This window comes from Barbus barbus (genome assembly GCF_936440315.1).
Source record: "Barbus barbus genome assembly, chromosome: 23".
Taxonomy (NCBI): Eukaryota; Metazoa; Chordata; class Actinopteri; order Cypriniformes; family Cyprinidae; genus Barbus; species Barbus barbus.
The window spans coordinates 1,867,494-1,895,465 of record NC_136751.1 but is presented as its reverse complement, the minus strand read 5'-3'; the positions used below and the strand labels follow the sequence as shown (position 1 = coordinate 1,895,465).

Here is a 27,972-nt window from a genome sequence, read left to right as displayed (position 1 = left end):
GAAGGCCTGCCTTCCGAAAAACAAAATGTCTGGCTGGTTGGTTGCTGTCTCAGTGCGTTGTGATTGGCGAACAGCTTAGACGGTGTTTCAGTACTGCCAAAGCAGCAAGTTCATCAATATTGCCATATCAATTCAGACCCAGAGAATATTGAACAGGAGGATCCCGCAGAACCTTTGCACGCATGGATATTACAAGACATATTATAGTGGTAGTGTTATTGTTGTTTTTTTTGGGCTAAATCACGTTTTAGACAGGATGTCAACAACAGCTTAAAAATAACTGCATTGACTATGTGTAATACCTAGTCAATGCAGTTGTGTAATATGTAATACATATGTAATATGTATTATGTTTATTGTTCTTTAATTCTAACATTATAACATCAATTGCAGTGAAACTTTTATACAGTTGAATTTAATAATACCATAGTCCCACAGACTTACAATATTCGTGGCCGCATATATATGCAAATTAATTCTCTCCTAGCAGGAGGTGCTGTTGGAGCGGGAGAGATCCAGGTTTCCCCGGTAACGCTGCACACAAAGCAGAGCTCTGCTCACATACGCTGCTTTATCAGACATTACATGCAAGATGAAATTAAAATGATATCCAAAATTGTCTGAAGACAGTCGTTTTCCATCAGAAATACAGTGATATAAAACACCTGCACCGGGTTTTGATTTTGAAACGTGCAGTGCTCAACCAAGCGTTCTCCCCACCCCCCAACCATTCAAATTTCCATCGACAGGATTTATTTTAATGATATTCTAATGGACCGCTTTGTGATACCACAAATACAAGAAAACAACTTTGTAGTCCAAACAAGCCGTTCGATCGTTGTAGTTCTTGAAAAGGGATTTTTTAAAAACGAAATATCTCCTTTTGGAGTAGACTTTGAGATTTGTAACTTTGTAGATCTTTTTATGCACAACATACACACTACACATTGATTAAAGTTCAATTTTTTTTTAAATAATATACAGAAGATGCAGATCATACATCATTAACACTAAAGCCCAGATACCAGTGACAGACAGTCCTTCATTACAATCATTTGAGCATAGAAACACGATGACTCTTTAAATCTAAGCCTCAATGAGTCCACAGGCCTGTAGCACTTTAGAAACAGCCGGTATAAGATCACTGGCATAGTCCCAGAGATGATCATCTCTTACAAGGTTTGTGTCGGGTGAATATGTAAAGTTTTTAAAGTGGTACATGCGAGCGATGGCATTATTCACCCGGAGAGTGGGCATTCTGTTCACACTGGCCAGCAAGCCATGGACTGTAGCTCTCAACACCAGCTGAGGATTTACTATAATCTTGTAATTGTTGAAAGTATTAGGGCGGTTGGGTTCTCGGTCGATATAATTTAAAATATTCACTCCCTGTAAGTTTTTCCATTTGTTTTGCTCATAATCTGCATGAGCCTTTGCTGTGAGCGGGAACTGGTTATTCTCAAACTCAAAGCCCACATCAGAACCGTACATGCGCTCAAGCTCAGGCAACATCTCCGTCCAGGTTTTCACTTTGAGAGGCAGAATGAGTTCATCCATGTCTTGTAGCGCCACATAGCGACTTTGGTACATGTAACGATGAACGCAGTCGTTAAGCGCAGGGATTTGCCCAAAGTACTGCAGCTGACCTGGCGACTTATTTATATTCCAGCCACGAGACACTTTAATGTGATTTTTAATCGTCCACGGAATGATCTCCACGAAACCAGTTCTCTCATAATAGTCCAGAACCTTCTGTGTGTCTGAATCACAGTTGGTTTTATATATCACCACCCTTTGAGCACCAAGCAGTCTGAACATCTCCATGGACTGGACTAGATTCAGCACACTCTTGTAGTCATACATGACAGAGATGCAGATTGTGAACTCATACGGGAAGGTTGTTGGAACATCTCTGTTTCTAACAGGTTGGAAGGATGTTATACTCTCTGAGACTCCACTGGCTGTGATTGCAACATGCGTCGGTGTCAAACATGTGCTTTTGATTTGGCACGTGATGGTAGCAGTGCCGTATTCAAAGTTAAAGTGGTCGTCATGAATTGAGTATTGAGCTGATAACGTAACAGTCGTCCCGTTGCAGCACATCACACAGCTGAACGTCGCCTGCTCACTTCGAAGAACAATGGCAATCGTCTTTATTTGTTTCTCATCAAAACGATGGTCCATGTAAGAGCCGATCACGTATGTGTTAAGGTGGTCAACTTTAATCACAGGCCCGTCCTTCACTTGAACACCACATGCCTTTGCAGACGGAGGACTGGTGGATGTGGAGATGTGTGGTGTTTGGAGGGTTGGTAAATGAGGGAAGGAAGGATGAGTTGGCGGGCCAGAGTATTCAGGTTTGCCTTTATAATGTGTTTTAAAGTTATCTTGTAAATAAATTAAGAAAATAAGTAAAAACACAATTAATAAGCAAAAAATAAAAAAGATCTTCAATGCACGGGTCGTCTTCTTAGAAGGCTTTGCTTCTGATTCACTCTTTAGTCGTTCATATTTCACATCGCATTTCCCTAAAGAAAGAAAAACACAAATTGTATGGTTGTTTCTATTAAAGCAACACAAATGAAAATTTGATCACAATTTAATATCATTACTTTCAATCCACTTACACGTGTGAAGGTTTACTTAATCCATTTGTGTTGGGACTGTATGAATAATTTTTATTGAATTTTTATTGCGACTAAAACTGAGCAGTGCATTTTTAATTCCAAGCATGCTTTACATAAGAAAGAATTGGAAGAGTAAATCTGCATCAGTAATCGCATACTTCCCTACTAGCCTATGTGTAGTTTCAGAGTACAGTAGGTGAAAAGTACCTGGATGACCTACAACTTCCATGTGTATTAGATGAACACTTTACTATAGAGGATTTATGTATGTCAGTGAAGTGAAGCAACTGATGTAGGTCATGTGACAGTAAAAAACTGGCGGATATAAGTATGTCCAAATTTCATATATACTAGCCGTGTTTATACGATGTAGAGCACACTTTTTTAATGGTTGTGAAGTAAATTCAAATTCAAATGTATTACCTACTCGGACAGTGTGTGATTTTGGACACACTATCTATGTTGGAATAAAGGGTTATTTTATGTTTTTAAGTAAAGGTGTGCATTTCTGTAAAGCTACGACATCACACAAAAATGATGAATAGTGTTATGAAATGTGCTTTTTTTATTTTCAGAATGATCATTTGGAAAGTAAAGAACAATCCCTGCCAGGGCCAAAGTGGGACTCATTTTCAACCCTGGAGTTTCATGCTTTAGACCGGCCCACTTTAGTTCATGACTGACTATATTAATGTAATGTAATTAAAACCTCAGTATATAAGTCTGTAATAGTGCACTGTTCTCTGCTGCCTTTGTAATTCATTGTATTTTTCTAGAGCTTTCTTTTTTTTTTATTATGACCTTTTTCAGCGCTGCCTTTGCACTTTCTATTATCCATTTTTAATCTATTATTTTTTGCTCGCACATCTCCAACAAATTACATGCTACATGTCAAACTAACGTCCACACCTACCACAACCCTAACCCTACCCTTACAGTAATGCAAATGCAGTAATTAGGTGTTATTAACATACCCCAACCCTAAACCAACCCCTTGTATTAATGCATATACATTAAATATTGTTGTTCAGCATGAGAAAAAAAAATCCATATTTCAACCCAGCGGCATGACAACACCGGCCCTCGCAGCCAAAAAAAAAAAAAAAAAAACAGACCGCCCTCACCCCAGAAAAAACAAACAAATAAATAAAAACAATAGAAACCATCACTGAAATTCTAATGGTTTACACTACAAACACCATTACAAACTTTTAACCATTAAAAAACTGTATTCTGTAGTGTGTTTTGGGACGTATTCCATTAGGATTTAGTGGTTTTAACAAGCCACCAATAGAAGGCGACCAATTACCAGCATAAACCAAAAGAGTCTATTACAGTTTCCATTAAAACCAATACAAGTCCCATTATAACCAGTAAAACCATTACAAATTGTGTGATGGTGTGTATTGTTTTATAGCAGGGATGTTATTAAGTTAAACCAAATTTCTCAGATCATATCATAGCCTAAATTACTTTATACTTTAAACCTTTTGTAAAAACAGCAACAACAAAAACACTGAAAAATAATGTTTTAAAAGCACTAAAATGTATGCATCTTTTTCTCTCTCTCTGGCAGCTAATGGTGTTATTGTGTGGTTATATGCTTGTTCACGTGGCACTGAATTAAAAAAAAAAGAAAAGAACGCAAATCTCTTCTTGCCAGATTGTGCTCTTATTTCCGTGTTTTTATTAATGTTGTGGATATTTGCGCAAACTTCGTAGATATTTCTTCCTATCTAGACAAAACCATTGAGTTGCGGGCAACTTTATCACTGCATCGATACACATTAGGCTCCGTTCTTGCTCCGTTTGTACAATAAAAGGGTGGAATCGCATAATTTTCCAGCCGCCCTTCGTGTTGTTTTGAAGTGTTTGAAGGGGGTTAGGTCTCATCTGACAGGACAGACCCCCACCACGCTTAAACATTTTTTGATATTAAAAAAATAGGATAACCAAAATAGCAAAACTAAATAAGTAAATAAAATAAAATAAAATAAAATGTTCCCACTTTTAAACAAAAGAAAACGTCAAGAGAAAGAAAACAACTTTCGCCCAGTTCAACCAAACTCAACCCTAAAGTAAATCAGTGTTTTTAAAACAGAATAGGCCTATAGCCTAGCCAGCTGTACTGTTACACACGCACTTAACGGTCCATGCAGTTCTGAGCGGTTTTGATAAGAAATATTTATGAAGTTACTGCCGCCGTATATTTTTATTTTATTTGTATTCTGTAATTGATTATTAATGCAAGAAATGGTATTAAAACAATAAGCACATAATCCGAAAATAATAAAAACTTAAACTGAAACTGAAAGTAAGCTATTTAGGCAAAGTGCAACTTATAGGCTATCTAGATCAGGACAGTTAGGCTAAAAAGGAAATGTCAGACATAAGATAACAAAGAGACATTTACAGCAGCTACCTACCTCTCGAAAACATTCCGGCAGAACTGAGAAGCGTGCATAAAATCCGTGAAGCTTGTCGGCACGAGTGGTCCGAGCTGAAGCATTTCACTACAATATCCTGCGCGAGTTTACAAACAATCTCATCTGCCGTCAGAAGTTTGCATTTGCTTCTTCTTTTGCCCTGCTATGTCCTTTTATATATTTAACGGTCTTGAAGTGGGCGCAGTTGAGAAATGTTGCTCCAGTTTGTCTGCTATGATGTGCTTGTGTTGATTGAGCTGGGTTGAGCAACACAGGTCTGACTCAATCAAATATAAAAAAAGAGAGGAAATGTACAGTAGGCTACAAAGCGCTCCATGACTTGCCCAAATGTACTGAAAGAGTTACTGATTTTAACTAGATTAAGTGTTTTAATAAATTGCCTTTTTCTCTGTGCTTATTCTGCAAAAATATATAGAGAGCCCATGTCCTGAATTAGCCTGAATTCACCCTCTGAATAAACTTAATTTGAAGATCTGTATTTTCCATTCAGATTATTTTAAAGTGTTCCAATTATTTTATTAAACCTTAACCTGCCTGTTATTAACTGGCCTTTAGAAAAGTGATTGTTATTCTATATTGTCCTATTTGGGATTAAAATGACCTAGAAAATACAATAAATAAATAAATTGATAATAATAAAAAAAATTACATAAGAGGCTGGTGGAACATTTTTCATGAAGCACATTGGAAGCATGTTATTAAGGTGTACAAATTAATTAAGGTTAATATTAAGTTTATTGAGAAAAAAAAAAAAAACATGCTAGTGACATGCAACAATTTTGTAATATTTAGAAAAAAAAGTTTGTGTAAACAATAATAAACAGCAACTTTAAATAAGAAGTTTCTATTTTTTATTGACCTTTTCATTTTCAAACATCTGCAGGTTACATCACTGAATCATTGAACGAAATGTCACGGTTTGATGGCAGGAACTAGGCTATTTCACGGGTGGAGCAAAAACAAACTTACTGTCAATATTGTGTCTAAAATGTAAATTGCTTTATATTAACTTCTTGTTCATTTAACTGTTGTGTAAAAGCAGTATCACAGTAATGTCATGATATAATTGCACTGTTTTTCTGAATAGCAGCGCGGCTGGGATCATCACCTGAGACAGCATCAGCCCTGTTGCTCATTATTGCTTTATGTGCTTCAAGTGAGGTCTTAAATATCGTAATTATGATTTTCAAGTAAATAAATGACCCAACAACGTCGTATTTACAAGTGGGAAACTCTGAGTTAATAGCTGAGTCTGAAACTGTACGTGAAAAGAGTAGTAGGCCTATGTCTGAAACATCTTGGTGACCTATGTAACCTTGGTTTCCTGAATAGGGAACGAGATGCTGCGATGACGTCATCGCTATGGGAACACCTCCAGTGTGACGAATGTCTGAAGCCCTTATACCATCACACCAATTCATTGGCCAAATAGCACTTAGCACCACCCCCCACGCGTATGTACGTAGGCTTTATCAGCGTGTTATTTTCTCTGATTTCCACATGACGAAGGATGGAATTTCCACGATGCATCTCTGTCCAGACTCCACAGACTGGGCGTCTTTGATGGACCGCCCCCAGCCTATAAGGGATGCGTCCGTCGTGATCATCTTGTGATGACAAAATGCCCCCAGCTGGACTCCTTCCCGAAGGAACTGGGGTCTCATCCACGGGCTCAGAGCATGAAAGCCTCTGCGAGTCAACGCAATTCTGCGAAGCAGATGACAATGAGGTGAACTGTTATGGCTCTTGGCCCACCACTGAAACAGCCGCATGTGGAGCAGGTCCAGTTGAACTACAGGGGATGGCGCTGCCATCAAACCCAACAGTCTGAGACACAAGCCTACGTGGACTAGGCGCCCTGTCTTGAACTGACTTAGACAGGTCTGTAATGACTGTACGCATGCGGGAGACAGACGTGCCCACATCGTGTGAGAATCCAAGTCCACCCCCAAAAAGTTTGTTTGCTGACATAGCAGCAGGACACTCTTTTGTAGGTTTGTCCGTAATCCTAGGCTCCTCAGATGATCGAGCACCACGTCTCGATGTGTCAGTGCTTGATTCTGAGATTGAGGTAACATTAGCCAATCATCCAGGTAATTCAAAATTCGGACGCCCTGGAGCCGCAACGGGGTCAGAGCTGCGTTCATACATTTTGTAAACGTTCGAGGAGCCAGAGCTAGTCTGAACGAAAGAACACCATATTGGTAAGCTTTGCCCTCGAAAGCAAACCTGACCAAATCCCCAAATAGGCCATCTTTAGAAATGGGGGCGTCAAATAGAAAAGTCCTGTCCTTTTCTTTTATGTCAGTGAGAGTGAGCCAAAGGTGGCGCTCAACTAACACCATTCCTGCCATGGACCTACCCTGCCCTATGTTTGGTAGCTCTAAGCGCCAAATCCATAGCTCTCCTGAGCTCCTTAGCATTACAGGCCTCCGGGGTAGGCCGCAAATCATCAAAGACAAAGACCAAGCATATCACGCACCTGTCATGTGCATCTCCCGCTGTGATGCCTGTCACACGGCTCGATACATCTCCTGTGACTCATCGTGTCCGCTGAGCGGAGTAAACTGCACTTTTTTCCAACGAAATAGCTGAGAACACGATGAAAGAATGCTTTCCTACAAGCAACAGATGATCTGCTTCCTGAAGGAATTAAAATCTGATGAAATAGCGTGCAGCACGCTGATATAGCATATGTACATAAGCGCTATTTGGCCAATGAATTGGCGTGATGGTATAAGGGCTTCAGACATTCGTCACACTGGAGGTGGTTCCATAGTGATGATGTCATCGCAGCATTGAAGTGAACCTATGAAAGGGAACTACACTACTCATAAAAGTGTAGGTGAGAAATCCCCAGATGTCCTACTGGTTCATCCCAAATTCTGACGTGCTCATCCAAGGTTAAAGCTAGATGGGATACAGCAAAAACTACTGCGCATGTACACATCAATGTAGCATAATTTTTCTCACACTTTACAACAATGACTGTTTTTGCATTATTGTAAGGGGTAGGTTTAGGTTTGGCGTAGGTGTAGAGGTTATTAAAAAATCTAATAAGCAAAATTTAATTTATTGTTAGCTTCCGGTTTGCGCTGCATCCCTTCTCGTCCAATGGACACTTTTCTATCCCAGGAGGCCACGGGAGAAGATATGTCATCATCGAACAGATCAGAGAAGCAATGTTGGTCAAATGTGAGTATCCTATTAGAAACCAAACCACAGTAAAGTTCCTTGTCTTAAAGAGGTCATCGGGTGCAAAATTCACTTTTCAAGTTGTTTGAACATAAATGTGTGTTGGAAGTGTGTGCACACATCCATCCTATAATGATAAAAATACACCCAGTGTTTCTTTTTTAAATCCCTATTTTAAAATCCTCTTTCTCAGATCAGGCTGTTCTGATATTCCTGTCAGAATGTGGTTGTTCTGTACAGGCCCCTCCCACGAGGGAGTGTAATGAATATAGCAGTCATCATTAATATTCATCAATAGTTGATTGACAAGACCGTCTTACCTTATATCCGCCCTGAGTGAGCTGTCATCCGCCCGCCATAGTGTCGACTCCGGTGCTGGGGAAGACAAGAATGTCTCAGATTGAGCGATTGAGGTATTTTGTTGTTGGATGTAATAATGAATATAGCAGTCATCATTTACTCCCGACATCTGAGCCGCTGAAGACGCAGAGGATTAACATTACTTTCACTTTGAAGTGAATGCTCCGATCCCTGATCTGCCTAAATGCATCTATGTTCATGCAAATCATTCGCGATCCAGCTTCATCTACAGAAGAAGTGAGCATAATGTTTTTTATGAATATTTGCAAATCGCCTTCCCTAATAACATGCTAGTTAGCCAGTTTCGTGGCTAAAGTAAACAGTATTGCTCATCACCCTAAGGAAGAGAGGGGCGGGGCGAGCAGAGCTCATTAGCATTTAGAGGAACATGCACTAAAAAAACAGCTTGATGAAAGCAGAGCTGATTTTGACAGGGTAAAGAAAGTGTTTTTTACACTAAAATTGAGAAATTTTAACCAAAGTATGTTATAGACTTTTCATTAAGACCCTAAAAAATCATATTAACTCAAAATGGGCATCCGATGACCCCTTTAAAATTCATTTGTTGAACTACTGTAGAGTAAACTGTTGAATTGTTAAAAGTGTAAAGACAGTAAAATATTTGTGTTTTTGCTGTTTTATTATGTATAGTAGGGGTGGCACGGTACATGTATCAAACCGTACGGTTCATGGGGCAAATTCCAAATGGAATTGATCATCCCTATCCCCGTGGAGTGGGGACTTTGGAGTGAACAGGGCAGGTGCTTGCTATTATTTAGTTGTTTGGAATGAACTTGGCAAAGGGAGTGATCTAATTTCCTCATCATCTTCAGCTGGGATGTTCCCATGACAACCCAGCACGGTGTGCATCAGCAGATTCGCTGACGGACACCAGCATAAAAAATATACATTTTATATTTTAAAAAGTTGTATACATATTAGTTTTTATATATTATATAACAAAAAATAAAAAATAAAAATGTTTTAAAATATAAAAGGTTTGTTAATTTGCAACAGTTATGCTAACAACAATAAAAAGACATTTTTGACATTAAAACAGCGACATCAATTAAACATCATAAAACATCAGACATTTTTTTGTGCTGGCATAGCCACGTGTGTTTCACTCTGCACACAGTGCTCTGTTGTTCTCGGGCATCCCCTCAGAGGAGCGGTGTGGCCATGCAAGTGTGTCCAACAGCCGCTACCCGTGTCTCCCCTCACGGCCCTTTAAGTATTCGTCAGGTCTAACTAGCAGTGCTTATAGAGCCTGTGGGGAGATGTCTTCTGCCCTCCACACCATGGCGTTACTGCATGTCCACCAGGCTGAGCCCTGAAAGACCTGCACGAGGGTGGTCACGACCTGGCGGTTCTACATGAGGTGTGTGCTGCAACGGACCTCGCGCTTCGAACCACGAAGGTGACCGCTCAGTCTCTGGGTCGTGCGATTTCCACGCTAGTGGTCCAGGAGTGCCATCTCTGGCTGTGTTTTGCTGACATTGAGGAGCAGGAGAAGGTACAGTTCCTGAATGCTCCCGTGTCACAGACCGGCCTCTTCGGCGACGCTGTTGAGAGCTTTGCGGCACAGAAGCAGACTGAAGCGATCAAGCACATAATTCGCTGGAGGAAACCTGCTGCTTCCACCCCGGCGGCAGCCCCTCAGCCTGCTCATCGCCGCGGGCGCCCCCCTGCGGCCGCCCCCCGCTCCCGCTCCCGCACAGCAGCCTTCCACCAGGCAGCGTTGTGGAGCCGGTCGCATGCAGAACACCCAGCCCGTCCAGGCCCCCGCCAAACCTGGCGGCAAGCGCAAGTGCAAGAGGTCCTGAGAAGGGCGACCCAGAGATGGAAGAGACTGCTCGTCGGGAGATGTTGACTGCACCACTCTCTCCCCCGGAGGAGGGCTGGGTGGAGAATCTTTTGTTTAATTTTGTTTTTGTTCCTAGCCAGCGGTACCCAAAACTTCAATAAAAGAGCGGTTTCCTCAGTCTCTGGGTCTCAAGAGGAGGAGAGTGCATCACAGGTTCGCTTCCCTTCTCCTCTCTCACCAGCGAGCAGCAGTGGGATGCCCAAGAGCACCCCTCCTGCCCATTCGTGGAACCAGGTAAGGGCGGTAGCACTAGAGTCATCACATGCCGGGCTGTCACAAGCCTCAAGCCGGGTTCCTGTGTTTCCTCCAACATGAGGAGGAATCAAGTGAGTGTTACACTGCACACCCAGACCCAGGCCCAAGAAAAGTGGTGGGTTACGACCGATTTTGGAGCTGCGAGTTTTGAACCGTGCACTTCACAAGATGCCGTTCAAGATGTTGACGTAGAAACGCATTTTCGGGTGCGTCCATCCCCTAGATTGGTTTGCAGCGATCGACCTGAAGGACGCATACTTTAATGTTTTGATTCTTCCGTGACACAGGCCATTCCTGTGATTCGCGTTCGAGGGTCGGGCATATCAGTACCCTTCGGGCTGTCCCTTTCGCCTCGCATCTTCACCAAAGTCGCAGAGGTGGCCCTTGTTCCCCTGAGAGAACGGGGTGTGCGCATCCTCAACTACCTCGATGACTGCCTCATACTTGCACAGTCTCAAGAGAAGTTGTGCGCACACAGAGACCTGGTGCTCAGGCACCTCAGCCAGTTGGGCCTTCGTGTCAATTGGGAAAAGAGCAAACTCGTGCCAAAGCAGAGGATATCTTCTCGGCATGGAGTTGGATTCGGTCACCCAGACAGCACGCCTCACCCAGAAACGTGCTCAGTTGGTGCTGAACTGCCTCAAGACTTTATCAGGCAGGACGGCGGCTCCACTGAAACTCTTTCAGAGGCTCCTGGGGCATATGGCTGTAGCTGCGGTGATAGTTCCACTTGGTCTGCTCCATATGAGACCGCTTCAGCACTGGCTCCATGGCCGAATCACAAGGCGGCTGTGGAAATGCGGTACTCACCGGGTTCAGATTACACCGGCCTGCCATAAAACCTTCAGCCCGTGGTCAGATCCCTCGTTCCTTCAGGCTGGAGTGCCCCTGGAGCAGGTATCCAGGCATGCTGTAGTATTCACGGATGCCTCGGCCACCGGCTGGGGAGCCACATACAACGGGGCACGCAGTGTCAGGGGTATGGACGGGTCCCCAACTGCGTTGGCATATCAATTGCCTCGAGCTACTGGCAGTACGCCTTGCCTTGCCACCTCAGAGGGCGCCTTCTGGGCAAGGACTTTCTGGTCCGTACGGACAACACTGCGACCGTTGCGTATATCAACAGGCAAGGCGGTTTACGCTCCCGTCGCATGTCGCAACTCGCCTGCCACCTCCTCCTCTGGAGTCAGAAGCATCTGAGGTCCCTTCCTGCCATCCACATCCCAGGAGTGTTCAATTGGGCAGCCGACGAGCTGTCTCGAGCAGCACTTCCAGGGGAGTGGAGACTCCATTCCCAGGCGATTCAGCTCATTTGGAGACGGTTCTGATCTGCTCAGGTGGACCTGTTTGCATCTCCAGAAACCACCCACTGCAAGTGGTTCTACTCCTTAACCGAGGCAACGCTCGGCACGGATGCACTGGCACACAGCTGGCCCTGTGCAAATATGCGTTCCCCCCAGTGAGCCTACTAGCACAGACACTGTGCAAGATCAGGGAGGACGAGGAGCAGGTCTTGTTATTGGCTCCATAGTGGCGCCTCGCTAGCAGACATCTGTGGAGCTGCGGGTTGGGCGACTCCCAACACGTTTGCTAGGTTTTATAGCCTACGCGTCGAACTGGTTTCCTCCTGTGTTCTCACCTCAAACGGGTAGTGGCACTGAGAGGCCCGGCTCAGAGTCGGCTAGCGGCGTTCTTATGCCTAATTCTCCAGAGAGTTCCTTAACCAGGCAAACCCTGTCGAGTCCTCCAGCACTCCAGCGTCCGGACGTGGCAGAGCGTCCGACGCCAGGCCTTCAGCCAATGACTTGAAATCTGGTGTGAGGCTAGTGCCCATATGAAAGACTCTGCCGGGATCCCATATGTGTATTCCACAGTATGCTTAATAGAGCCATGTTTCCCCTGGCACACCACGTTCTGCCATCTCTAATGGTGCAGCCTAAGCCATCTCAGAGACTAGGGCGCTACGGGGTTACTTCACATGTCTAAATGTCACTTAACCCGCTCTGGGAGGAGGTGACTCTGCAGTGTGCCTCTTCCAAGCGGAAGGGCACGCTTCCCAGTGTTATCCAAGTCCTACTGTTTGGGTTGCTCAAGGAACAACAGTAGTTGAACTTCTCTGTGTAGAGCCCGGTCCTATCGTCTGCCTTATAGGAAGGGTCAGGAGGCCTACACAGGGCACTGGAAGGGGCAGCTCCTGTGGTGCTTTTGTAGGGATCCCAATTTCGTCAGTCATCATCACCCTCGTTCCCTGATGGAGGGAACGGAGACGTCACGTCGCCACAGTCGCTGTACCACCGCTGAGCTGCCAGGTCACTGGCTCGGCTCCTCAGCGAAAGCATGAATTCATGCGGTGCACCTGCTGCCTCTTATACTCACGCTGTGATCAGCGGCAGCTGGATGCAATGATCGCATGCCAATGTCCATTGGCTCATTTAGTTACACTCGAAGTGGATTGGTCTCACTGGCGAGATCCCAATTTCGTCGGTCATCTGATGTGACGTCTCTGTTCCCTCCTTCAGGGAACGAGGGTTACATACGTAACCGAGACGTTCCTATTGGTCAGTAGAGGAATTCAGTTTAGCTTGACAGTTAGCCTGCCCCAGACAAGGTTAGTTTCCCAGCATAAGTTGCCAGAGTAACGTATCTGGAATAGGGCATCTATACATATCTATGGTTTTAACGGCAGCTGCAGTGACATGATGACTTTACTAATCAACGATTGGCTCTTACATGTAGAAGGTGGTGCTTATTCGCCAATCTCTCCCATTCGTAAGTAATACGTGTGAACTATCTTCCTATAGGCCTATATACACTCCCATCCAAAAGTATTGGGACAGTGAGGCATATTCCTTTATTTTTGCTGTAGACTGAAACCTTTTGGGTTTGACATCAAAAGATGAATATCAGACGAGATTTACATGCCGGGTGTTATTTCCAGGTATTTACATCTGGATCTGACACACAACTTAGAAGATATCACATTTTGTTTGAACCCTATTTTCCATGTGAGCAAAAGTATTGGAACATGTGACTGACAGGTGTATTTTGTTGCCCAGGTGTGTCCCATCACAATGATTATTCAAACAATAATTAGCACTGAATGTCTACGCTCAGTTTCAGATTTGGGTTTTGCCTGTTCAAACTGCATTTATAGTTAAGATGTGTAATCAACATGAAAACCAGAGAGCTGTCTATGGGTGAAAAACAAGCAATTGTGAAGCTGAGAGAAGAAGGAAAATCAATCAGAGCCATTGCACACACATTAGCCATAGCCATTTCAACCATTTGGAATGTCCTGAGGAAGAAAGAAGCCACCGGTGTACTAAGTAACAGACATCGAACAGGTAGACCAAGGAAAACAACTGCAGTTGATGAAAGAAACATTGTGAGAGCTGTCAGGAAAGACCATGCAACAACTATAAGTGAGATCAGCAAAACCTCCAGAGGGCAGTAGTGAAGGTATCACAATCTACTGTTTGCAGAAGACTTCATGATCATAAGTACAGAGGCTACACCAGAAGATGCAAACCACTCATTAGCAAGAAGAATAGGAAGGCCAGGCTGGAATTTACCAAAACGTACAGAGATGAGCCTCAAAAATTCTGGGACAAAGTTTTATGGACTGATGAGACAAAGATTAACCTTTACCAAAGTGACGGAAAGGCTAAAGTTTGGAGAAAGAAAGGATCTGCTCATGATCCCAAACATACAAACTCATCTGTGAAACACAGTGGAGGTAATGTCATGGCTTGGGCTTGCATGGCTTCTTCTGGGATGGGCTCATTAATCTTCATTGATGATATAACACATGATGGCAGCAGCAAAATGAACTCAGAAGTCTACAGAAACATTTTGTCTGCCAATTTAAAGAAAGATGCAACCAAACTTATTGGGAGATCCTTCATCATGCAGCAAGATAATGACCCAAAACACACTGCCAAGACAACAAAGGAGTTAATCAGGGGCAAGAAGTGGAAGGTTTTAGACTGGCCAAGTCAATCTTCAGACTTAAACCCTATAGAGCATGCCTTTTACCTGTTAAAGAGGAGACTGAAGGGGATAACCCCCCAAAACAAACAACAACTGAAAGAGGCTGCGCCGAAAGTCTGGAAAATCATCACAAAAGAACAATGCAAAAGTTTGGTGATGTCAATGGGCCACAGGCTTGATGCAGTTATTAAAAGCAAAGGATTTACAACTAAATATTAAGTCTTTTTCACTTTAATCTATGTTAATTCTATCTGTTCCAATACTTTTGCTCACATGAAAAAATGGGTGGGTTCAAACAAAAGGTGATATCTTCTAAGTTATGTGTCAGATCCAGATGTAAATACCTGGAAATAAAAGCCGGCATGCAAATCTCTTGTCTGATATTCATCTGTTGATGTCAAACCCAAATGTTTTCAGTCTACAGCAAAAATAAAGGAATTGGCCTCACTGTCCCAATACTTTTGGAGGGGAGTGTATATGTATGTATGTATGTATATATATATATATATATATATATATATATATATAAATATAACTTGGACCAAACTCAGACTAGTAACCAACACTTACCTAGCAACCACCTCTCTGCTCATTCTGAGACCTTTTTGTCTGAAGCGGTTTTATTTTATGACGCTCTGCTTGATGTTGAATAATGCAATTTTATAGCCCGTGACTTTACAGAGGTTTTCCTGAGAACTGGTGCCTTTTCATCTGATGTCTGTCTAAGACCCTACAGGTGGAGGAGAAGGAAGAAAGATGGAGCTGGATGAACAGTTGGAGGCAGGGCAGAGTGACAGTGAAGCACAGGCAAGAAACAAGAGAAAAACAGGAGAGGCTTGCAGAGGAAACTGAGGAAGAGATGAGCATAGTGACAGCAGAGAAAATTAGTCAGAAGGCAAGGGCAAAAACCACTGGTCAAAATATAGAGGCAAATATTAAAGCATTGTGGCCCAAAACAGGTTAAGTTGTCCCAATATCCCCAGCACAACTTTGGGTTAAAATAAATTATCTTTTAATCTGAACTGGTTTGGAAGCTTTCCTTGGTTGGAATATGCTGTCCCTAAAGATGCAGCTTTTTGTTTTTCATGTAGGATGTTTGGTAAAAATATGAAACATGACACCTTTGTTACCACTGGCCTAAGAAAAAAAAAAAAAAAAAAAAAAGATCTAGATCTCTTTAGGGAGCATGAGAAAACACCTGCCCATAAAGCAAGCATGCTTTCACAGCTTTAAAGCCAGTGCTGCTTATGGCTGTGCAATTGAACAACTACACACAGCAAATGAGGCAGAAATAAAAGACAAACGGGAGTACCTCACTTGTATTGTGGCTATGACACAATTCGTGGCCAAACAAAACATTCCCTTCCGTGGCCATGATGAGGGATGCTCCAGCCAAAACCAAGGGAACAGTTTGACCCTTTTTTGCAATCCTATTCAGCCACATCACGCAGTACTTACACAGTTTTGCTTTATACACTGCACAGTTTTGTGCAGTGTATAAAGTGAGTATAAAGCAAAACTGCACTCTATCTATTCTGCCATGTGCCTTTATCTCTTTTTTTATTTTTCTACAATGTCCTCAGATTGATAAGCTCTTTTTGCACTACACATATATCTGCACAGTTTTGTTTTTATTTAACTGGTTTGCACTCAATCTATTCTGCCATGCGCCTTATGCCACTTTATCTATTTCTTTATTTTTCTACAATGTCCTCATTTGTATAGCTGTATAGTTGTATGTACATATGTTTAAACTGTATTATCTGTATTTGAACGTGTTTAATGTTAACTGTATGCACCAAGGGTCTGAGAGTAACGCAATTTCAATTATCTGTATGTATGTGCCGTACATATGGAAGAATTGACAATAAAGCAGACTTGACTTGACTTAATTATCACCTGCATCTCAAAATGAGTTAACTGAGTGTTGTGCTGAAGAGGTTACAGAAAATATTGTCAGGGAGGCAGGGATGTTTTCGTTTATGGCAGATGCAGCCAGAGATGGCAGTACTGAACAGTTGGCCATATGTGTTCACTATATTGCAGAGGATAGTGAAGGAGTATTTGATTACAATGACAACACTAAAAGAGTTTGATGCAGAATCCATCACTGCTGCTATGGAAGAGCAGCTAATGCGTCATGGTATTGATGAGCTTAAGTGCGTAGCACAATCATATGATGGCACGGCAGTTATAAGTAGGGCTATAGGTGGTGTAGAAACCAGATTTAAAACAAAGCATGCAGAGACCATTTGTGTGCAATGCTACGCACATCAGCTCAGCCTAGTTTTATGTCACACCTGAGAAGCTGGTCAAGACAGTTGCAGTCTGTAAATGCCATCTTAGAAAATTTGTCTGCAGTTCTTCAGCGTCTCTCTGGCATCAACAACTCCATGGCAGAAGGACTTCATGCCAAACTCAGCAGATTCTCCACAGTATACCTTATGATAATGCTCAAGACTTTTCTGTCTGTAACTGAGAACCTGCAGAAATATCTGCAAAGTGAAACAATAGACCTTGCTAAGGCTCCTTGCTGAATCCCACTCTCCCCTACTTCCATAGAAGATAAGGCAGAAGCAGGCCTTAGAAGAGTGAGGGAGTGCCCACTCTTATAAAACATCTACAATAAAGTCTGAAATTATTACAGAGTGTGCTATCTTCTCTTTCAATTGTATATTTTTTAACAACTGGAAAATTTGTATTAATTTTTTTTTTTGGTTTGGGCCACTGCCCCTCAAAATGTCTGTGCACGGCCCTGCTTGTTATTATATTATAAGTGTTTGCAAACTAAATGTTTTTGCACTTTTGTTCATATAGCAGTACTTTTGAAAGGAAAAAAGTGCACAACACACTTCTTTTGAATTCATTCTTGAATTTTGTGCATAATGCGATTAATCATGTTTAATCACAGAAAAAAATTGTGCGATTAAAAAATTTTAATCGTTGCCCAGCACTAGTAATAAGTAAAGCCCCTCTTGCATATTTAAAGAAGATTTCAGAACACTTGTACTACAAAACAGTTGTCCTAATGGACTGTGATTAATCAAGTATGTCTTTCAGTTAAAGGTGTTTCCCTATTCACCTTTGGTGTCTTGACTTAAACCCTAAAATATTGTTTTTAGTTTAATTTCCATCGTCAGACAGAAATATGAAATTCATGACAAAGTATGAAAACTGATACCTTAGTGCTCTATAAAGGTCTCTTAATTTCTCTCTGTCTATATTGACATTTTACTCTTATTTTAAAGCTTTAGTGTCAGTTTGAAATCTACTCAGTGCTGGAAAAAGAAAAACAGAAAGAAAAAAAAAAGCTTAAAGCAGCCAAAGGTGGTTTGTTGGTCTTCCCGGCGTTATACAAACCACACAGTGTATATGAATGTTATACACATTCAATGTCATGAAGAAATGCAGAAAAAGGTAATGTTAAAGAAAAATATCACATGCAAAAACAATCTGTGCTTAACCTCTATATATTTTATATTGAGTTATTGAATTTGTCCTAATTTTGGAATGAAAAACATTTTTAATGATAACTTATAATCATTTGTGTACATACAAGGTTGTTAATTGATGGTTTTTGCTTCTTTTGAAACCATCAGTCTGCATTATTTCAACTTATTTTTAAAATACTCATTTTACAGAAGAATCAGTGGTGGAAAACTACATTATCCACAATGCTGTACAGCAAATCCCACCAATCAGAGAGTCGAACAAGCAAAACATGCTGAAAGCAGGGCTCTTTATCTCCACCCACTTCCATCTATTATTACGAAAGTGGGCACGATCATTTATAAACGTAATGTGCACGGCTTCCAGTATTCCAGTGTCTGCTTACAGTTATATTTGCTGTGGAAAACAGCTTGTTATGCTGCTTGACTTTGCAAACTGGTGTGTATTTGTTATCATATTACTTTAATGTATTATTCACGAGTTCACTCTTACATATAATAAATGGAGTAAACTTTAAGCATATTTGGCATGCTGTTCTCCGAGCTTGGAATTTTGGCCCGAACCCAGAGTAGCCTCCCCTGCAGGTTAGGACAGGAATAGTTGTAAATGTGGAGAAGGGTTGGCGGAGGGATGCTGGAAAATGGTCAAGGAACAGTGCCAAGTCTGCTTTGTATATATACACGCCTCTTGTCTTGTTAACTGAGTTGATTACTGATTGTGCTCCTCTCATGTTAATTAGGTTAATTATCTGAACGTGCTCCTCATTAACTTTGTTAATAAAAAAATTAATTGTGTTGTGATTGGTTGCTGTCTCAGTGCGTTGTGATTGGCAAACAGCTTAGATGGTGTTTCAGTACTGCCCCGCCACTTGCCAAAGCAGCAAGTTCGCCAATATTGCCATATCAATTCAGACCCAGAGAATATTGAGGATCATGCAGAACCTTTGCATGCACAGATATTGCGAGACATATTAAAGTGGTAACTTTGTTGTTGTTTTTTTTGACTAAATCACGTTTTAGACAGGATGTCAACAACAGCTTAAAGATAACAGCATTGACTACAGATAAGTGCAATGGTAATATGTATTATGTTTATTGTTCTTTAAATCTAACATTAACAGTTGAATGTATTTATACCATAGTCCTACAGACATACAATATTTGTGGCGGCATATATATGCAAATTAATTCTCTCCCAGCAGGAGGTGCTGTTGGAGCGGGAGAGATCCAGGTTTCCCCGGTAACGCTGCACACAAAGCAGAGCTCTGCTCACATACGCTGCTTTATCAGACATTACATGCAAGATGAAATGAAAATGATATCCAAAATTGTCTGAAGACAGTCGTTTTCCATCAGAAATACAGTGATATAAAACACCTGCACCGGGTTTTGATTTTGAAACGTGCAGTGCTCAACCAAGCGTTCTCTCCACCCCCCAACCATTCAAATTTCCATCGACAGGATTTATTTTAATGATATTCTAATGGACCGCTTTGTGATACCACAAATACAAGAAAACAACTTTGTAGTCCAAACAAGCCGTTCGATCGTTGTAGTTCTTGAAAAGGGATTTTTTAAAAACGAAATATCTCCTTTTGGAGTGGACTTTGATATTTGTAACTTTTGTAGATCTTTTTATGCCCAACATACACACTACACATTGACTAAAATTCAAAAAGTGAAAAAGCATAATAGGACGCCTTTAAAATAATATACAGAAGATGCAGATCTTACATCATTAAACCCTAAAGCCCTGAGACCAGTGACAGACATTACAATCATTTGAGCAAACGCTATGAATCTTTAAATCTAAGCCTCAATGAGTCCACAGGCCTGTAGCACTTTAGAAACAGCCGGTATAAGATCACTGGCATAGTCCCAGAGATGATCATCTCTTACAAGGTTTGTGTCGGGTGAGTATGTATAGTTTTTAAAGTGGTACATGCGAGCGATGGCATTATTCACCCGGAGAGTGGGCATTCTGTTCACACTGGCCAGCAAGCCATGGACTGTAGCTCTCAACACCAGCTGAGGATTTACTATAATCTTGTAATTGTTGAAAGTATTAGGGAGGTTGGGTTCTCGATCGATATAATTTAAAATATTCACTCCCTGTAAGTTTTTCCATTTGTTTTGCTCATAATCTGCATGAGCCTTTGCTGTGAACGGGAACTGGTTATTCTCAAACTCAAAGCCCACATCAGAACCGTACATGCGCTCAAGCTCAGGCAACATCTCCGTCCAGGTTTTCACTTTGAGAGGCAGAATGAGTTCATCCATGTCTTGTAGCGCCACATAGCGACTTTGGTACATGTAACGATAAACACAGTCGTTAAGCGCAGGGATTTGCCCAAAGTAGTGCAGCTGACCTGGCGACTTATTTATATTCCAGCCACGAGACATTTTAATGTGATTTTTAATCGTCCACGGAATGATCTCCACGAAACCAGTTCTCTCATAATAGTCCAGAACCTTCTGTGTGTCTGAATCACAGTTGGTTTTATATATCACCACCCTTTGAGCACCAAGCAGTCTGAACATCTCCATGGACTGGACTAGATTCAGCACACTCTTGTAGTCATACATGACAGAGATGCAGATTGTGAACTCATACGGGAAGGTTGTTGGAACATCTCTGTTTCTAACAGGTTGGAAGGATGTTATACTCTCTGAGACTCCACTGGCTGTGATTGCAACATGCGTCGGTGTCAAACATGTGCTTTTGATTTGGCACGTGATGGTAGCAGTGCCGTATTCAAAGTTAAAGTGGTCGTCATGAATTGAGTATTGAGCTGATAACGTCACAGTCGTCCCGTTGCAGCACATCACACAGCTGAACGTCGCCTGCTCACTTCGAAGAACAATGGCAATCGTCTTTATTTGTTTTTCATCAAAACGATGGTCCATGTAAGAGCCGATCACGTATGTGTTAAGGTGGTCAACTTTAATCACAGGCCCGTCCTTCACTTGAACACCACATGCCTTTGCAGACGGAGGACTGGTGGATGTGGAGATGTGTGGTGTTTGGAGGGTTGGTAAATGAGGGAAGGAAGGATGAGTTGGCGGGCCAGAGTATTCAGGTTTGCCTTTATAATGTATTTTAAAGTAATCTTGTAAATAAATTAAGAAAATAAGTAAAACCGCAAATAATAAACAAAAAATAAAAAATATCTTCAATGCACGGGTCGTCTTCTTAGAAGGCTTTGCTTCTGATTCACTCTTTAGTCGTTCATATTTCACATCGCATTTCCCTAAAGAAAGAAAAACACAAATTGTAAGGTTGTTTCTATTAAAGCAACACAAATGAAAATTTGATCACAATTTAATATCATTACTTTCAATCCACTTACACGTGTGAAGGTTTACTTAATCCATTTGTGTTGGGACTGTATGAATAATTTTTATTGCGACTAAAACTGAGCAGTGCATTTTTAATTCCAAGCATGCTTTGCATAAGAAAGAATTGGGAGAGTAAATCTGCATCAGTAATCGCATACTTCCCTACTAGCCTATGTGTAGTTTCAGAGTACAGTAGGTGAAAAGTACCTGGATGACCTACAACTTCCGTGTGTATTAGATGAACACTTTACTATAGAGGGTTTATGAATGTCAGTGAAGTGAAGCAACTGATGTAGGTCATGTGACAGTAAAAAACTGGCGGATATAAGTATGTCCAAATTTCATATATACTAGCCGTGTTTATATGATGTAGAGCACACTTTTTTAATGGTTGTGAAGTAAATTCTAATTCAAATGTATTACCTACTCGGACAGTGTGTGATTTTGGACACACTATCTATGTTGGAATAAAGGGTTATTTTATGTGTTTTTAAGTAAAGGTGTGCATTTCTGTAAAGCTACGACATCACACAAAAATGATGAATAGTGTTATGAAATGTGCTTTTTTTATTTTCAGAATGATCATTTGGAAAGTAAAGAACAATCCCTGCCAGGGCCAAAGTGGGACTCATTTTCAACCCTGGAGTTTCATGCTTTAGACCGGCCCACTTTAGTTCATGACTGACTATATTAATGTAATTAAAACCTCAGTATATAAGTTTGTAATAGTGCACTGTTCTCTGCTGCCTTTGTAATTCATTTTATTTTTCTAGAGCTTTCTTTTTTTTTATTATGACCTTTTTCAGCGCTGCCTTTGCACTTTCTATTATCCATTTTTAATCTATTATTTTTTGCTCGCACATCTCCAACAAATTACGTTACATGCTACATGTCAAACTAACGTCCACAACCCTAACCCTACCCTTACAGTAATGCAAATACAGTAATTAGGTGTTATTCGCGGTTGTGGCTAGAAGGGATACAGCTACAGCCAGAAACCAACAATAAATATTTTTTTCTACCTATTAGATTGTGTTTTATTAACATACCCCAACCCTAAACCAATCCCTTACATTAATGCATATACATTAAATATTGTTGTTCAGCATGAGAAAAGCCCATTGGCATGACAACACTGGCCCTCGTGGCCAAAAAACAACAAATAGAAACCATCACTGAAATTCTAATGGTTTACACTACAAACACCATTACAAACTTTTAACCATTAAAAAACTGTATTCTGTAGTGTGTTTTGGGACGTATTCCATTAGGATTTAGTGGTTTTAACAAGCCACCAATAGAAGGCGACCAATTACCAGCATAAACCAAAAGAGTCTATTACAGTTTCCATTAAAACCAATACAAGTCCCATTATAACCAGTAAAACCATTACAAATTGTGTGATGGTGTGTATTGTTTTATAGCAGGGATGTTATTAAGTTAAACCAAATTTCTCAGATCATATCATAGCCTAAATTACTTTATACTTTAAACCTTTTGTAAAAACAGCAACAACAAAAACACTGAAAAATAATGTTTTAAAAGCACTAAAATGTATGCATCTTTTTCTCTCTCTCTGGCAGCTAATGGTGTTATTGTGTGGTTATATGCTTGTTCACGTGGCACTGAATTAAAAAAAAAAGAAAAGAACGCAAATCTCTTCTTGACAGATTGTGCTCTTATTTCCGTGTTTTTGTTAATGTTGTGGATATTTGAGCAAACTTCGTAGATATTTCTTCGTAGCTAGACAAAACCATTGAGTTGCGGGCAACTTTATCACTGCATCGATACACATTAGGCTCCGTTCTTGCTCCGTTTGTGCAATAAAAGGGTGGAATCGCATAATTTTCCAGCCGCCCTTCGTGTTGTTTTGAAGTGTTTGAAGGGGGTTAGGTCTCATCTGACAGGACAGACCCCCACCACGCTTAAACATTTTTTGATATTAAAAAAATAAGATAACCAAAATAGCAAAACTAACTAAATAAGTAAACAAAATAAAATAAAATGGTCCCACTTTTAAACAAAAGAAAACGTCAAGAAAACGTCACCAAACTTTCGCCCAGTTCAACCAAACTCAACCCTAAAGTAAATCAGTGCTTTTAAAACAGAATAGGCCTATAGCCTAGCCAGCTGTACAGTTAGCTACACACGCACTTAACGGTCCATGCCCTGCAGTTCTGATAAGAAATATTTACTGCCGCCGTATATTTTTATTTTTATTCTGTAATTGATTATTAATGCAAGAAATGGTATTAAAACAATAAGCACATAAACCGAAAAGAACAAAAACTGAAACTGAAACTGAAAGTAAGCTATTTAGGCAAAGTGCAACTTTATAGGCTATCTAGATCAGGACAGTTAGGCTAAAAAAGGAAATGTCAGACATTTACAGCAGCTACCTACCTCTCGAAAACATTCCGGCAGAACTGAGAAGCATGCATCAAAAAAAAAAAAAAAAACACAATGCTTAAAATCCGTGAAGCTTGTCGGCACGAGTGGTCCGAGCTGAAGCATTTCACTACAATATCCTGCGCGAGTTTACAAACAGTCTCATCTGCCGTCAGAAGTTTGCATTTGCTTCTTCTTTTGCCCTGCTATGTCCTTTTATATATTTAACGGTCTTGAAGTGGGCGCAGTTGAGAAATGTTGCTCCAGTTTGTCTGCTATGATGCGCTTGTGTTGATTGAGCTGGGTTGAGCAACACAGGTCTGACTCAGTCAAATATTAAAAAAGAGAGGAAATGTACAGTAGGCTACAAAGCGCTCCATGACTTGCCCAAATGTACTGAAAGAGTTACTTATTTTAACTAGATTAAGTGTTTTAATAAATTGCCTTTTTCTCTGTGCTTATTCTGCAAAAATATATAGAGAGCCCATGTCCTGAATTAGCCTGAATTCACCCTCTGAATAAACTTAATTTGAAGATCTGTATTTTCCATTCAGATTATTTTAAAGTGTTCCAATTCTTTTATTAAACCTTAACCTGCCTGTTATTAACTGGCCTTTAGAAAAGTGATTGTTATTCTATATTGTCCTATTTGGGATTAAAATGACCTAGAAAATACAATAAATAAATAAAGTGATAATAATAATAATAAAAAATACATAAATAAATAAGAGGCTTGTGTATATTGCTTTGTGAACAACAAACAGAGGATGCTCTTTAAAATTCATTGCATTTTATGGTATCTAAGAAACATAAGTAATATACCATTTTTCATGGAGCACATTGTAAGTATTTTATAATGTAATTTAATTACGGTTAATATTAAGTTTATTGAGATAAAAAACAGCCTACAGTTTACTCTAGTGACTCTAGTCTTCCAACTATTTTGTAATATTTAGAAAGAAAATTGTGTAAGCAATAATAAACAGCAAACTTAAAAAAGAAATGTCTATTTTTCCTATTCATTTTCAAATATGTATCAGGTTACATCATTGTTTGCCAGTAGGTGGCGACGAGTGAATGTCTTTATGAGTGAGTCATTGAATCATTAATTTAAACGATTAATTTATTCAGGAACAACTGAATGAATCATTGAACGAAATGCTACCGTTTGACGAGACGGCAGGAACTATTTCACTGGCGAAGCAAAAACAGCCAAGCTAACTAGCAATGTGTTAAAAATGTAAGTTGCTCTATGTTAACTTCTTGTTCATTTAACTGTTAGGCCTATCACAGCTATGTCATGATCGCACCGTTTTTTGGGATCCTCACCTGAGACAGCATCAGCCGTTCAGCCCTGTTGCTCGTTATTGCTTTATGTGCTTCAAGCGAGGTCTTAAATATCGTAATTACGATTTTCAAGTAAATGAATGACCAAACAACGTCGTATTTACAAGTGGAAAACTCTTGAGTTCAACGCTGAGCCTGAAATTGTACGTGAAAAGAGTAGTAGGCCTATGTCGAAACCTCACGATTTATAAAAGAGTAGGTGAGAAATCCCCAGATGTCCTACTGCTTCAGCACAAATTCTGAAGTGCTCAAGGCTAAGGCTAGAAGGGATACACCAAAAATTACTGGGCATGTACACATCAATATAATGTAATTATTCTCACACAGTACAACAGTTAGAATTACTATAATAAATTGTTTTTGCATTATTGTTAGCGGTAGGTTTAGGTTTGAGAGCGTGAGAACAGCACCAGTTGTGTGAGTCTCAAGCTGAATGTGTGAGAGTTGTCAGCTCTGTTCAAATACACACTCAGCCCAGATATTAAAGGGATACTCCGCCCCAAAATGAAAATGAAAACTACCATGTCGTTCCAAACCCATAAAAGCTTTGCTCGTCTTCGGAACACAATTTACGATATTTTATTTGAAAACCAGGAGTCTTGTGACTGTCCCATTGACTGCATAGTAAATTGCACTATCAAGGTCCATAAAAGTATGAAAAGCATGTTCAGAATAGTCCATCTGCCATAAGTGGTTCAATCTGAATTGAATGAAGTGACGAGAACACTTTTTCTGCGCAAAAAAAACAAAACAACGATTTTATTGAACAGTTCGTCTCCTCTGTTCCTTCTGGCGCAGAAGGAACAGAGTCAAACACACTCAAACACACTCAGAGTCAAACACACTCAAATCTGGCTCGTGAGATCCACTTTCCTGCAGAGTTTAGCTCTGACCCTAATCAAACACACCTGAGCATGCTAATCAATGTCTTCAGTATCATTAGAAAATCACCAGTAGGTGAGTTTGATCAGGGTTGGAGCTAAACTCTGCAGGAAAGTGGTTCTCGCGAGCCAGATTTGAGTATCACTGCTATGACTGGGCAGGATTGTTACGCGTTCTCAGTGATTTGCTGGCCTGCGCGTGATTACATTACATCATTACATGAAAATTACATTTGTTTGATGCAAAACTAACTCGACGAAATCATATGAAATAAACATCATAATTGTATATTTTCATGCTTTCTCAAGCAAAGCAAATTTTGAAAGTCCACTAAAACAATGTTGAAGACGCTATTGTCAACATGCCTAAGTAGGCTAGTAAATAATAATAATAATAAAAAAAAAAGTTGATAAAAATTTATATGAAATTTTAAATAATAAACATCAGGAAAAAATAGGAAACAACGTTACTTGGCAATATTTTAAAGATATTATTATTATTATTATTATTGTAGTATTAGTGTCAGTCCTCTGTCGTGTGTGTCATGTGTTCCCGACCTCATGTTTCCATATTTGGTTTGTTTCCTGTCCTTGTTAAATGTGATCATTAGTTAATTCTTGTCCAGCTGTGTTTGTCTTGTTATCTATGATTATCCTGTGTATTTATAGTCCTGTCTGTTCAGTTTGATTTGGGCTGGTCTACTCGTTACTCCCCCGTGTTCCTGTCTGTATCAACCTTGCCTGGATGTCTTCAGTAAAGACTGTTATTTTGAGTTACACCCTCGTCTGTCCTCGTTCCTCCCTGCTGTGTGCACCGTGACAGAAGACCAGACCTAACAGTAAGCGGCGCCCCTTCACTCCGTTTTGTTTTTTAGTTTTTTTTTTTGTTCCTCTCTCTTTGTCCCGAGGCATGGAAGTCACCAGTGAAATTTTCAAGTAAATGAATGACCCAATAACGTTGTATTTACAAGTGGGAAACTCTGAGTTAATAGCTGAGTATGAAACTGTACATGAAGAGAGTAGTAGGCCTATGTCTGAAACATCTCGGTTACGTATGTAACCTTGGTTCCCTGAATAGGGAACGAGATGCTGCGTGTGACGAATGTCTGAAGCCCTTATACCATCACACCAATTCATTGGCCAAATAGCGTTTAGCACCGCCCCCCCACGCGTATGTACATAGGCTTTATCAGCGTGTTATTTCATCAGATTTCCACATGACGAAGGATGGAATGGCCCGCATCGCAGCATCTCGTTCCCTATTCAGGGAACCAAGGTTACATACGTAACCGAGATGATCCCTTTCATAGGTTCACTTCAATGCTGCGATGACGTCATCACTATGGGAACGCTATATCATAAACATCTCACATTAAACATGAAATAACAAAACAGCACAGGACTGCAGACACCAGGAGAATAAATAGGGAGACAAACGAGGAGGACACAGGTGAAGTCACTGAAACAATAATGAGATAACAAGGAGGGCGGGGTCAGACAATAGACAGGAGAGCACATGGCACAAACCACAAACAACAAGCCATGTGCTCAAACAAACACACAGTGACATCTGGTGGCCAATAAGGGCACACCAGCAGGACATGACAACCCCCTCTCTAAGGAGCAGATTCCAGATGCTCCACAGTAAAACTGAAATAAAAAATGTCTGGGAGGGAGGTGGTCCAGAGGTGGATCAGGGGGAGGGATGGTGGGCCAGGCCCGTGTAGCGGCAGAGGGCCTGGAGACACCTCTGTGCCAGGGTGGTCCCGGCAGAGCAGGAGGCCAAGGCGGGGCAGGCAGAGCAGGAGGATCATGAGCAGACACTGC

General features: G+C 40.8%; 2 protein-coding genes across 2 annotated transcripts; both read right to left on the bottom strand.

Annotated features, from left to right (window-relative positions):
- Positions 1-339: 339 nt before the first annotated feature.
- LOC306842612 (uncharacterized protein) lies at positions 340-5,418 on the bottom strand. The gene is made up of 2 exons (XM_079373576.1): positions 5,054-5,418; positions 340-2,528 (listed from the first exon to the last, which is right to left on the bottom strand). Exons 1-2 carry the CDS (start codon positions 5,064-5,066, stop codon positions 1,087-1,089), a joined length of 1,455 nt encoding a protein of 484 aa, XP_079229702.1. The 5' UTR covers positions 5,067-5,418; the 3' UTR covers positions 340-1,086.
- Positions 5,419-18,248: 12,830 nt separating this feature from the next.
- LOC306843124 (uncharacterized protein) lies at positions 18,249-24,248 on the bottom strand. The gene is made up of 2 exons (XM_079374410.1): positions 23,933-24,248; positions 18,249-21,441 (listed from the first exon to the last, which is right to left on the bottom strand). Exons 1-2 carry the CDS (start codon positions 23,964-23,966, stop codon positions 20,000-20,002), a joined length of 1,476 nt encoding a protein of 491 aa, XP_079230536.1. The 5' UTR covers positions 23,967-24,248; the 3' UTR covers positions 18,249-19,999.
- Positions 24,249-27,972: the final 3,724 nt, after the last annotated feature.

Bases quoted from the DNA above. Each gene is read 5' to 3' on its own strand.
- LOC306843124 (XM_079374410.1), bottom strand. From the start codon at position 23,966: ATGCTTCTCAGTTCTGCCGGAATGTTTTCGAGAG. The intron at 21,442-23,932 runs GTAGGTAGCTGC...TTCTTTCTTTAG, and splicing joins TGCCGGAATGTTTTCGAGAG to GGAAATGCGATGTGAAATAT.